Genomic DNA, 12,487 nt, shown 5'->3' with positions numbered 1-12,487 from the left:
ATACAAAAATACACTTTTATGTCTACCAGTATTTCCAAACTTCTCCACACTTAGATGATACACACTCTTACTAGTCTAAGCTAATCAAAGATCTAAATGAAGGACATTTATTGTTTTTCACTTAAGGGTAGTGATGTGTTAAAATTAAGAACAAAAGGAAATTTAAATAGGCATAAAATTAGTTAACAAAGATGGATAAAAGGGTAAGGCCAATTTTGGTAAGTGATATCAAATGAAATAAAGGCCTCAATCATATAAGTGCATTCATACAATAGACATAAAGAATTAAACCAATCCAAGATTATAATCATAGGAAGAGAATAACACACACAAGAATGAAAATAGTGGCTATATGATGCAACCACACAATTAGACTCAAAACTCACATGCTTTTGTGTTCTTAGCTCAAAAACATGTTTCACAATATATTTCAAGCAAGTTTCAATGAAATATATATCAACTCAAATCAATTAGGATATCTATGCCCTATTAAGAATGTTTTTCTTAGAAAATTTCATTATTTTAACTAAGCTTATTATATATGTATATATGAAAAGAAATGCAAAAAACTAGGAAAAATGCAAATAGATCTCAAAAAATATATACAAACCAAGAAAGAAAATGCAATTAAGAATTCAAAGAGAATGTAAAAGTGTTTGGGATTAGAACTTTTCACCCAAGATTGTCGATCGGTTGGATGACCTCCCCACATTTAAAAGTTTGCACCGTCCTTGGTGCATTGAAAGATGAGCAAGGGGGTATGGTGACTATATGGATTGCCACCTTCAGCTGGTGGATCAACCGGCTGCTGCGTGTTCTTCTTCCTGTTTTCTTTGTTGCCTATGGTGAATCATCCAAATAAAATATAAAACTTGCACATCAAGCAATGACACACCTTAAAGTTTATTTGCAATACCTAATTGACATGAAGTGGTAAACATAGCAAGCATAGTCCACAAAGCTTAAAAAACACAAAAAATGTCACTAGGTAAGCTTATGATCCGATTTCATGATTTCTTAATTTCAATGCTACTAGGTGACTTAAATAAAAATCAATCTTAAACAAGCATCACCTAACAAAAAATGCATCAACTACATACAATTTTCTAATAATAGATAGTGAATTCAAATTACATGGTGGCTAGCTACAACATGCAATTTAGAAATCCAACAAGATTTATGAAGTCAATGTCATAAGTACTTGGTATGCACAAAATTAACCATGAAGAATTCAATGCCAAGCAACAAAGTATATCCTCAATAAAGATAGCCAACAATAAATAGCAACAATAATGCAGTAGCAATATCTCAACAGAATTAGCAAATCAAATCAATAAAGCAATACTTATCACTAAAATAGAAAATTAAACCAACTAACTAACTAACTAAAGGAGAGTATGGTAGGGGGTGAAGGATAATGACGGATGATGGTTGAAGGAAAGAAAGAAAGGAAGGGAAGAGAAAAGAAGAAAAGAAATAGAGAGAAGAGAAGAAAAGAAGTATGTGAAACAGGGGAGGGTCACGCGTACACGTGAGTCACACGTACTTGGGACTCGAGGAAAATGGAGAGCGATGCATACGCGTCTGGCAGGCGTACGCGTGATAGGGAGAGAATGGAAGGCACGCACGCGTACGCGTGATAGGCATGTTTGAAAAAAAATGTATGTACGCACTTATGTGTGCGAATGCTCCGGGTAGGGACGTAAATTGAAAGTGTGCCTACATACAGGTGTGTGCGTACGCACAAAAAGGCAAAAAAAATTTTAACATAAAATGGATCATGTGGGTGTGCGCACATGGGTAAAATAGAAATGTTGGATTTGGAATAGATTTTTTGATGAGGCTAAACTCACAAGGATTAGAACTAGAGTTCTACTTCGCTCTTCCTAAGAGAGAAAGCTGCTCTCCTAAGAGAGAAAGGTCCTATCCTTAGTTATTAATATCTTAAAATTCGATTTTGTAGCTCCACGTGTCATATCCTTCTTCATGAAGGTTTTGTTTGTTTTTTCCTATTGGCGTTGAAAAGTCATCAAATGTGATGAAACTATGAAAGATAGAAGTCTCCAAAGTCTTACCAGCCAAAGTCTTACCACATGCTGGTCATGGATGAAAGTTTCAATACCTAATTAAAGTACCTGTTAATTCAAAAAAATAATAAATATAAATTCAAAGCATCAAACAAGTGTGTTTAAAATTTGGCCAATATGTTCTAAAAATCTACTCTGTAACATATCATTGATGTAAATTTTACCTATAAAAAGAAATAATTCATTAATCAGAAAGGCAAAATCTTTTTAAGCAAAAGAACCTAATTCATCCAATCCCTCTTTTTTATTACCTATTTTCTATGCATTACAAATTTTTTATTTGTCCAAGCATCACTATTATCACACACAATTACTTCATTATCATTCAGACAGTCACAACATATATTGAGTATACATAAAAGATTATCTTTGATTTTGAATATGTGGTTGCTGTCTTTTAAGGTTGGTGTGTCATCAAAAGTTTTACATGAATGAATCATGGAGCTGCCGTTCCTCTCTCCTTCTCCCCCCTTGACTGAAGTCTCCATTCGTTCTCATTATCAAATTCTCCCTCCCCAAGTTATTAGTAAATATGTGATTTAAACAAAAAATAAGATATCACATGTCCTTTGATATTTATTTATTTTTTTACTTGAGCCAAGTAAGCATGATTAAAATAGAACAAGCTCACTGCAATAGTCCAAAACAACAATGCATTACATTTTTTTTTATTATTTATTTATTTTTTTGTAAAAACCATGAATGGCTAGAAATCACCTATCTTCAAGGATTATGTCAGAAACTTTAACAAGGATAACTTATCAAAAATCTAACTACAATATCCAAAGTATAAAAACCTAAATTAATCTGAATATGTAATATGTAATGTATTTTTTGGTGTCCGAGAATAAAAGGAAAAAAAAGAAACAAAAAAATAAAGAATAAGCACTCTCTAAATGACATTAAGTACATCACAACGCAGTAACAGAATGTAATATGTTTTTTTTAAGCAACAAGTTCAACACAACATGGTGGAGCAAAGAAAAATGTAATATGTAAATAACATTACTGAATCTATTGAAGTAAGAACCATTAGATTGAAAACATAAATTTAAAAGTACATGCAAACAAAGTGTTGTAATGCTGCAGTTCAAGAAAGAAAACATAAATTTATAACAATCTCATCAACAATCCAGCATTTCAACATACATAGCAATTCCATCCATCAACAATAACATAAGTCTCAACGAAAATATAAATCTAATGACACAGAACATAACATAGCTATTCATAAGGTGGCTTTGAGAAGAGGATGGTGGGTGGGCGGCGACGCTGTCCAGGCGAAGGTGGCGATGCTCGAGACGGAGAGACTCGATGGTCGAGACTATTGGGTCGTCTGGATCTGAGTTTGTTGCATCTCTCCCAGCAGGGAGTTTAGTTAAGAACTTAAGATGCAGAATCACTGGTGGGTAGATTTTAAGGTAGCTTATGTCTCAAGTGGATTGGATTTCGATGCATGTTATGATTTTTTCGTTTTGGGTCAGCTTTATTGGCACCAAGTCCCAAAAAAAAAATTAAAGTTATATTAAATTTTTAAATTAAGATTTAATATTTAAAATAAAATATTATTATACCTTGCATTTCAAATGTTACATTATTCATTTTGATTATTAAATTTTGACAACTTTAAATAAAATAATTTCTTTTAATTTTAAATTTTAAATATGATGTTAAATTTTTTAATTTATTTAAATGAATCTAAATTCAAACTAACAAATTTTAAATTTTTACATTTATTTTTAGAGTTGTATCTATTAATTTAAATTACATAGTATTTAATTCTATATTATAATTTAATATATCTTAAATAATACAAAAATATTTGTTAGTAATTTTTTAATTTTTACTTTGATGCTTTATTTTGTTAGACATTATCAGTATAAACTTTTTTCTTATGTTTGCCATTATCAGTTTTGTTTTTAAGCGATTTTTTTCTTAAGCTCAACATGCTATTTATAAGTTTTACTATTTGTATTATAAATTTATCCTTTAAAGTATCTTTGGATAATTGTATTATCCAAACTCAAGGATTTAATATTCACATTAAATAATTAGTTAAGAAAAATAATTTAATTATGATATATGTAGATTAATAATTCAAACAACATTAAACCATTATTATATTTGACCTCAACGTTTAAATTAGCATCTTTTATAATTCACTAATATTTATAGTATCAATAGAATATAGGTGATGAATTGCATATAAAAAAATAAAAGAATCACCATATAGAAAATAGTACTTATAGTTGTTAACTTACTCATATAAATTTTAAAATTTGTCAATTGAGACGTAAGATTTATAATGAACATAAATGTTGCCTTAATTGACCTCAATGTTTAAATCAGCATTTTTTTAAAGTGTAGTAATATTCATTATATATATAGAATACAAGTGATGAATCGCATATAAAAAAATAAAAGAATCGTTATGTAATTAGTATTTACAGTAATTTAATTTACTCATGTAAATTTTAGAATTCATCAATTAAGACGTATGGTAGTTGTTTTTAAATATTTTTTTTCTTAAATTCCACATGGTGTTCACAAGCTATATTATTTTTATTGTAAATTTATCTTTTAAAGTTATTTTTGAATAATTTAGCCTTTACCTCTAAAATTTAATATTTTAAATTTTGAATTCAGACAGTAAAATGTTCACATTTAATAATTGATTAAGAAAAATAATTTAATCAATTAGGATATATGTAGATTTAATAATTCAAACAACATTAAGCCACTATTATATTTAACTTCAACGTTTAAATTTGTATTTCTTTATACTTTACCAATATTCATAGTATTTATAAATTGTAGGTGATAAATTGCGTATCAAGATATAAAAAAGTTATTGTGCGATTAGTATTTATGATAGTTTACTCATGTAAATTTTAGGGTTCACTAATTAAGACGGTTTATAATGAACATAAGTGTTAGATTGATTGACCTTCATCTTTAAATTAAAATTTTTTAAGAGTGTACCAATATTCATGATATATATAGAATATAGATTATGAACCGCATATAAAGAAATAAAAGACTCGTTATCTGATTAATGTTTACGGTTATTAACTTACTCATATAAAATGAATATAACTGATAAGTTAATTGATCTTAATATTTAAATTAGCATTTTTTTAGAGTGCACTAATATTCATATAGAATATAAGTAATGAATCACATATTAAAAAATTAAAAAAATTGTTATATGATTAATGTTTACTATGGTTAGCTTAATCATATCAAGTTTAGAATTCACCAATTAAAATGTAAAATTTAAAATAAAAATTATAATAATTGACCTCAATTCAAATATAAAAACAATATAAGTTAATATATATTTTTTTAGTAGAAAAGTAATAGTAAAAATTATTAATTAAATTAATTAGATAATAAAAAATACAAAAAATTCTTTAACCAAAAAAATAAAATTATTATCTTCTCATACTATATTTTTAAAAAAGAATTAAAAAATAAATTAACTCTTAATAAATTACATATTAAATATTATTATTTATATAATATAATATATATATATATATATATTATCAACTATTTTAAAATAATTTAATTTATATTCTTATTAAATAATATTTATTATTTAAAATTATAATTTAAAGCACGGGAAATAAAACAGTTTTCTTACAAGTCTAGAACTAGAACAAAACAGAATTTTGCCCTAGCGTCCCCCATTCTCAGTTTCTCACTACTCAATTTGTATCATTTATTCTTTTAATTGTTTTTGGTTTGGGTCAACTTTTATTGAACAGCGAAGGACAATAAGCCCAAAAATACATTATTGGGCCTAGATAATGAACCCAGATTCGTGAACCACAAAAGCCATATGCAATTAGCGCCAAGCCGCCGACTCCATAGATCTCGCATACATTGATTTGATAAATCACTATTATGAAAGTTGTTAAAATTAGGGGTGTTCGCGGTGCGGTTTGGTTCGGTTTCAAGGAAAAAGTCATCTGATTCGAACATTTAATTTATGTGCAGTGCGGTTTAGATTGGATGAACTTTTTTTGAAAATCCGATCCGATCCGATCCGATTACAAGCAGTTTAGATCGGTTTGGACTTGCGATTTTTTAAATAAAAAAATTAAATACATATAACAAATCTTAACATCAAATTTTTAAATAATCAACAATGACATAACAACTCTTAACATATCTTAAAAAGCCAATGATAACATAACAATAGAAATAAAATTATAGGTTAGTTAAAATAAATAAATAAATAATATTTCAGTAGTGCTACGTTACCAATTTTTTATCTGCCAAAATCTGCCAACTTGAGTTGGGCTGGACATGAAGCCCATCTACTAAATAAAGCCACATCTAAGTTAATCATGGTTTAATTCTAATTTATCACGTGTTGGTAATAATTGGCAGACTCTCTCTTGGTAACGTATACTTTTCCATAATATTTTAAACATAAAATATTTATTAAATAATAATAATACATGAATAATAGAAAAATGTATAACAAATTGAACATGTTATAAATATAATTGTAAATATATAATAAAATAATAATATTATAGCACATTGTGCGGTTTGGATTGGATTGGATCGGATAAAAAGTAGATCCGAAATCCGATCCAATCCATCGGTTTGCAAAAAATAGAATCCAATCAAATCCGAATTAGTGCGATTTTAATCAGTTTTCGGTTTGAATTGAATTAGATGAGCAGTTTAATTTGGATCGATTTGGATTTGAACACCCTAGTTAAAATGGATATGTTATCCTTTTTCATGCTACAGATCTGACTTCTGTGATGCTTTACTTTTTTCAAAAGGAAAAGGATTGATGATGAGTACAATAGGAACAACTCAACAACACTAATTTATAATGTGGAATTGAAAATTGACACGAACCCCTCCCCCTAAGAATAGTTCTTGTGGTATCCACAAGGCAAATATGAGATTAACGTGAAGACCACCACTCATCAAAACTACAAATAGAAAGTGCAAAAAATGCCATAAGATAAGTAGCAACACGGGAAACAAGTATGTCCTAATACTAGTGTCTACTACCATAAAACAAATGATGCATCTTCTACCCACCGTTTGCAGAAATAAACGAAAAAATGAAAAAAAAAAAAAGGAATTGCATTAAGTGTTTGATTAAGGTTTAAGTAAAATGAATGGTTTAAGCTTTAATGTGGTTGCTTAAGATGAAGGGTCCTTCTCATTATAACCACTCGACGGTCCAAATTCAATAACAACTCCACCGACGAAGCTCGCATCAGTCACATGGTTTTGACTCTTTATTGACTCTTATGCCCCTCAATAGGCCAATACCCACCGACGCAGCAGCAAGGGCACAATCGTCATTTACCACCCAAAACCACAAGATCTCAACTACGCCTACCTCCAACGAGATCCTCTAGCGGGAACATTGGTCGTCGTAGACTATTCTATTCCATTCCAATTCAATCAACGTTCCCAATTTTCTGCATTGTTTCCATCCATTCAGCTACGCTGTTTCCACACTGTATTATTACAGGCTGTTACTTCTTTTCCCCCTTTCTGTTAATTAATTTGTTATTTGTTAATCTGAAACTGAATTGTTACCGAAGATAGGCATTGCCATTGTTATTGGTCATAGTAAAATTTGGATTCTGTTTCTCTCTTTGAAGAAGAGGGAACAACCGGCATTGTAGTTAGCAAAATGGCAATGCCTTGAGTTTGGGGGTGGTTTTGTTCCGTACAGATCCAAGTTTTCCTTTTTCCCCCCAAACTCTGCGGTGGAGTTCTCATTTTTCAGCATTGTGAAGCGCATTTTGCAGAATGGGAGAGAAATCGAAGTCAGGAGGGTGCTGTGGCTGGTTTATAGCCTTTTTGATTCTCGCTCTGGTGGTCGGTGCTATCGTTTACACCGTTAAGAAGAAGATCGGTCACTCCCATTCCGATAAGCCACTTCCGGTACCTGGTCCTCCCGGCGCCATCGACCAGAAATATTCCTCTGCACTCAAAACTTCCATGCAATTCTTTGATATACAAAAATGTATGCTCTTTTCGTATTTGGATTTTACAATGCTGTTTGTTTGCGATGCGTCGTAATCAATTTATTGTTTCTTTTCTATCAGATTTATCATGTTGCAGATTATTTATATCTTTTTTTTTTTTTTTTTTGCTCATCTTGACTCTTGACTCGGCTTAAATTATTGAAAGTAGTTAAGAGGTGGAGACCGACAAGAGAAAGAGATGCAATTATTAAAAAGTACCTAGATTTTAATGTGTTAAATATTATCGTCTTACTCTTATCTAAATCGATGGGAAAAGACTGGTAATAGTAGCTGATGTTGTTTGTTTTGTTTTACTTGTTGCATCTTGCGTTGCATGTATATATCACTATGAGATCTAGAATGTAACAAGCTTCATATTTTGTTTACTTGTTTTATTGGGTGTATTGCTGATCTTATTTTCCTACTATCTTGGATTTTCTATATGTTTGAGTTAACAATCATATTTCGTGATGCAGCTGGAAAGTTAACTGACAACAAAATATCTTGGAGAGGGGATTCGGCTCTAAAGGATGGAAGCCAAGCAAATTTGGATCTGTCAAAAGGAATGTATGATGCTGGGGATCACATGAAGTTTGGGTTTCCAATGGCTTTTACTGCTACTGTGTTATCTTGGGCTATTCTCGAATATGGAGATCAAATGGATGCTGTTGGCCAGTTGGAACCGGCCAAAGATTCCCTCAAGTGGATCACTGATTACCTTATCAATGCTCATCCTTCTCCCAATGTTCTTTATATTCAGGTTACTACTGTGCTCAACAAACCCCATTTGATGCCCTGGCTTTATATGCTAGTTATCTGGTTTACCCGCATAATTTAATTATTATATTTATCTATCTTCTATGCTTAAAAATGATATGAGCACACTGGATACCTCGTGGTTCTTGGACTGTATCATTGGTCCATTAGAATTCGATTTTAATTCATCCATGGTGAAAACATTTTAAAGTGTCAATAATTCATATGGAGCCACTGATTTGGAAAACAGTTACAAGCTTCACCTGGAAGTGTAAATCTTTCTTAGTACAACAATGATGTAGCTACATTCGTGTTTTCCTATAGTTTAAAAACATTGATCAACTTTCAAATGAAAACTAGATTGTTTTTTCATTATGGTTTTCAGTTTCCAACATAATTGTTGTTTGTGGTACTAATGCCAGGGGAAAAAGATCCTCTAAAGTAACAATGCTAGTAAAATAGTAAAGTGATACTTTAATTACCTTTAAATTTGCAACATTTATTATTTGTGAGCCCCACTATCTTAATCCAAAGGTGATTAATAATGTACTTTTTTCTCTAAAGTGACAATATAACTTTAGAAGAACCAGATCCAATGCCAGGACAGGCCATGAGATTTGGTAAGAGATCTTGTTCATGACAGTCTATTGATTTGGGATTTGCGAGACTGTGTACTGTATATCCCTTGATTTCTAGACTGTTGGATAGGCATATGGTTATGAATAAATTTGGAGAATTCTTTTATGAATAAATTTTGGAGAATTCTTTTATGAATAAATTTGGAGAATTCTTTGTCCCTGTTATGTTTTGCCCCTTCAACCATTGTCTTCTGTAATTAGGACTCTCAGGATTTTAATACACAACTAGCTTCTGCTAAACCCTTTCCTAACTAGTTTCAGTTCCCCAAAATCATTGGTGGTACAGGTGGGAAATCCTGTTTCAGATCACAAATGTTGGGATAGGCCTGAATCCATGACTGAACCACGGCCTCTCACACAGATTAATGCATCTAGCCCTGGATCAGATGTTGCAGCTGAAACTGCAGCAGCAATGGCCTCGGCATCTTTGGTCTTCAAAAAGAGTGATTCTACATATTCAAGCACTCTCCTCAAGCATGCAAAGGAATTGTTTACTTTTGCAGATAAAAATAGAGGAATATATAGCGAGACTATACCTGATGTTGCAACATACTATAACTCAACTGGATACGGTGATGAACTTTTATGGGCAGCTAGCTGGCTCTATCATGCTACGGATGATGATTCTTACCTTAAGTATGTGACTGGTCAAAATGGAGAAGATTATGCACAATGGGGAAGTCCAACCTGGTTCAGTTGGGACAACAAGCTTGCTGGAACTCAAGTATCTTTCACTAAATCACTAATAAGGAATATTTTGATTTTTAATAACTGAATACAATCACTAGATGTTATATATGTTGCTATAGAAAAAGGATTATGCTTGAGCAATAACTCTATGATCTTGGTGCAGGTTTTGTTATCCAGATTAAGCTTCTTTAAGGCAAAGGACATTTCAAGCTCATACGGCTCTGGCCTACAAAATTACAGGAAATCAGCTGAGGCTGTAATGTGTGGCCTTCTTCCAGATTCTCCAACAGCCACACAAAGCAGAACAGATAGTAATTTCCATCTCTAATGCTATATTATTGGATACTTGATGGTAGTAGCAAGGAAGCGACACTACCATTAGAGGAAACTATTGAAATACTTCTTTTTTTCTCTCTTTCTTTTTCTGCTGCTATGTCTTCTCTAATCCCCGTTTCATGTGATTTAATTTCTCTTCAATACAGAGGGCCTCATATGGGTCAGTGAGTGGAACGCTCTGCAGCATCCTGTTGCTTCTGCATTCTTGGCTGCTATTTACAGTGACTACATGCTTACATCACAGACCGCAAAACTAAAATGTGATTCCAGTTCCTATAGCCCATTAGATCTTCGAGACTTTGCCAAATCTCAGGTACATATCCATTATTATTTGCACAGATATCCATCCCAGAGTAGTTGATGCGTGTCCATATTGAAAATCTCATGACACTTGCAGGCTGACTACGTACTGGGGAAGAACCCTATGCATATGAGTTTTCTAGTGGGATATGGAGATAAATACCCGCAATTTGTACATCACAGGGGTGCTTCGATTCCTGCTGATGCAAAAACTGGCTGCAAAGATGGCTTCCAGTGGCTCGACTCAGCTGATCCTAATCCCAATGTTGCTACTGGAGCACTTGTTGGTGGACCATTCTTGAATGAGACTTTTATTGATTCCAGGAACAATTCTATGCAAACAGAACCAAGCACATATAACAGTGCTGTAATAGTTGGCCTGTTATCGAGTTTAGTCACCACATCTTCTATCGCTCAATCTCTTAAGTAAGCTGTAGTTCCTCGCCATCCTCAATTCTACTTAAAAATGGATGAAAAAGATTGGTGCTTAATGTAGCATATTATATTTGTATCATTATGTTTGTTTGTATGAGTGTAAACTTGTGGCTTTTGGATAGGTTAGTCGTTTGTGTATGTAAAGTTTGATTTGGCATTATTAGCGCATTAATTGAGCTTCTTTTTGTAGTGGTGCACGTTTGTAGAACGTATCTTCTACATTTTGTTTACGAAAAATCGTATGGTGATCACCGTATAGTGGTGATCCTTGGTTGCATTAAATTGCACGAAAAATCTGCGTCACAAATCTTGGAACATTCTACATGACTTTGCCATCAAAGATTAAGATACCTTGTAAGTTGTAAGTTGTAACTACACGGCTAAGCTAGATCCGTTATTGCCTATGATACACGGATATGGGACACGCCGACACGCGAATTTTAAAATATTATAAAATACGGAAACATGCATACATATAAAGTATAAAGTATTTTTTAGATAAATCGTAGTGATATTTTGATATTTTATTGATATTAAAATATAAATGAATTTTTTAATTATTTTTAATGTCTTATTTTAATTATATCAAGTATTTGAAATATTTTTTATTTTAATAAATAATAATATATACTATATCTAAATTTATTTCAAGAATATATGTTAAAAATAAGATTGAACACGCTGACACATGATGGTATTTAGGTGTGTTCAAGCGTGTTCAAAAATTTTTTTTACTTTTTATTAAGACACGTCCGAAATGTGTCTGACACGCAGACACAGCAACTCAGCGAAGTGTCCGTGCTTCCTAAATTATTGCTAGTAATACCAGAGAGATTCAGTTCGCAGTAAAAACTCTTAATATATATGCAATTTAAAGGAATACAAACAAATTGCTAGGGTAAAGGACTTTGGTCTTTTAGGGTTTATGTTTGAAAACAAAATCGTCTCAAGTATCTTTTAATTTGAGAAATATTTTTAATGTTTCAATAAATTTTTGAAATAATCATTCTATTTAATGAGAAATGATAAATTGATAAGTTTAATTATCTTTCTAACTTTATAAAATTGACCCTTGTTAAAATTTTATCCAATTCATTAATACGTATTTTTCACTCTTTAACATCAATTGTATTCCTATTTTACCCACAACTATCAATTACAATATTATTAAATCATCAAATGTAGAAAAACTTGTTTTAATGAAACTTTATTGAGTATGATATTTAGT

The 12,487-nt window shown here is 31.5% G+C and overlaps 1 protein-coding gene across 2 annotated transcripts; it reads left to right on the top strand.

Annotated features, from left to right (window-relative positions):
- The first annotated feature begins 7,063 nt into the window (after positions 1–7,063).
- Positions 7,064–11,448, top strand: LOC112705637 (endoglucanase 2). Of its 2 annotated transcripts, none has more exons than XM_025756514.3 (6): positions 7,064–8,103; positions 8,581–8,864; positions 9,785–10,222; positions 10,352–10,499; positions 10,671–10,837; positions 10,922–11,448. In XM_025756514.3, exons 1-6 carry the CDS (start codon positions 7,887–7,889, stop codon positions 11,252–11,254), a joined length of 1,587 nt encoding a protein of 528 aa, XP_025612299.1. In that variant the 5' UTR covers positions 7,064–7,886; the 3' UTR covers positions 11,255–11,448. The 2 variants fall into 2 exon arrangements, with proteins under 2 accessions (XP_025612299.1, XP_072056494.1); XM_072200393.1 differs by lacking the exon at positions 7,064–8,103 and adding an exon at positions 8,264–8,385.
- The last annotated feature ends 1,039 nt before the right edge of the window (positions 11,449–12,487 follow it).

This window comes from Arachis hypogaea, chromosome 8, assembly GCF_003086295.3.
Source record: "Arachis hypogaea cultivar Tifrunner chromosome 8, arahy.Tifrunner.gnm2.J5K5, whole genome shotgun sequence".
NCBI classification, from domain to species: domain Eukaryota; kingdom Viridiplantae; phylum Streptophyta; class Magnoliopsida; order Fabales; family Fabaceae; genus Arachis; species Arachis hypogaea.
The sequence above is the reverse complement of the archived record's forward strand: the minus strand, read 5'-3'. Positions and strand labels throughout refer to the sequence as shown.

What these genes read in the sequence shown, in the direction of transcription:
- LOC112705637 (XM_025756514.3), top strand. Translation starts at nt 7,887, where the DNA reads ATGGGAGAGAAATCGAAGTCAGGAGGGTGCTGTGGCTGGTTTATAGCC. An exon ending in CCAATGTTCTTTATATTCAG is followed by an intron (nt 8,865 to 9,784) that starts GTTACTACTGTG and finishes TTGGTGGTACAG; the next exon opens with GTGGGAAATCCTGTTTCAGA. An exon ending in ACAAGCTTGCTGGAACTCAA is followed by an intron (nt 10,223 to 10,351) that starts GTATCTTTCACT and finishes ATCTTGGTGCAG; the next exon opens with GTTTTGTTATCCAGATTAAG.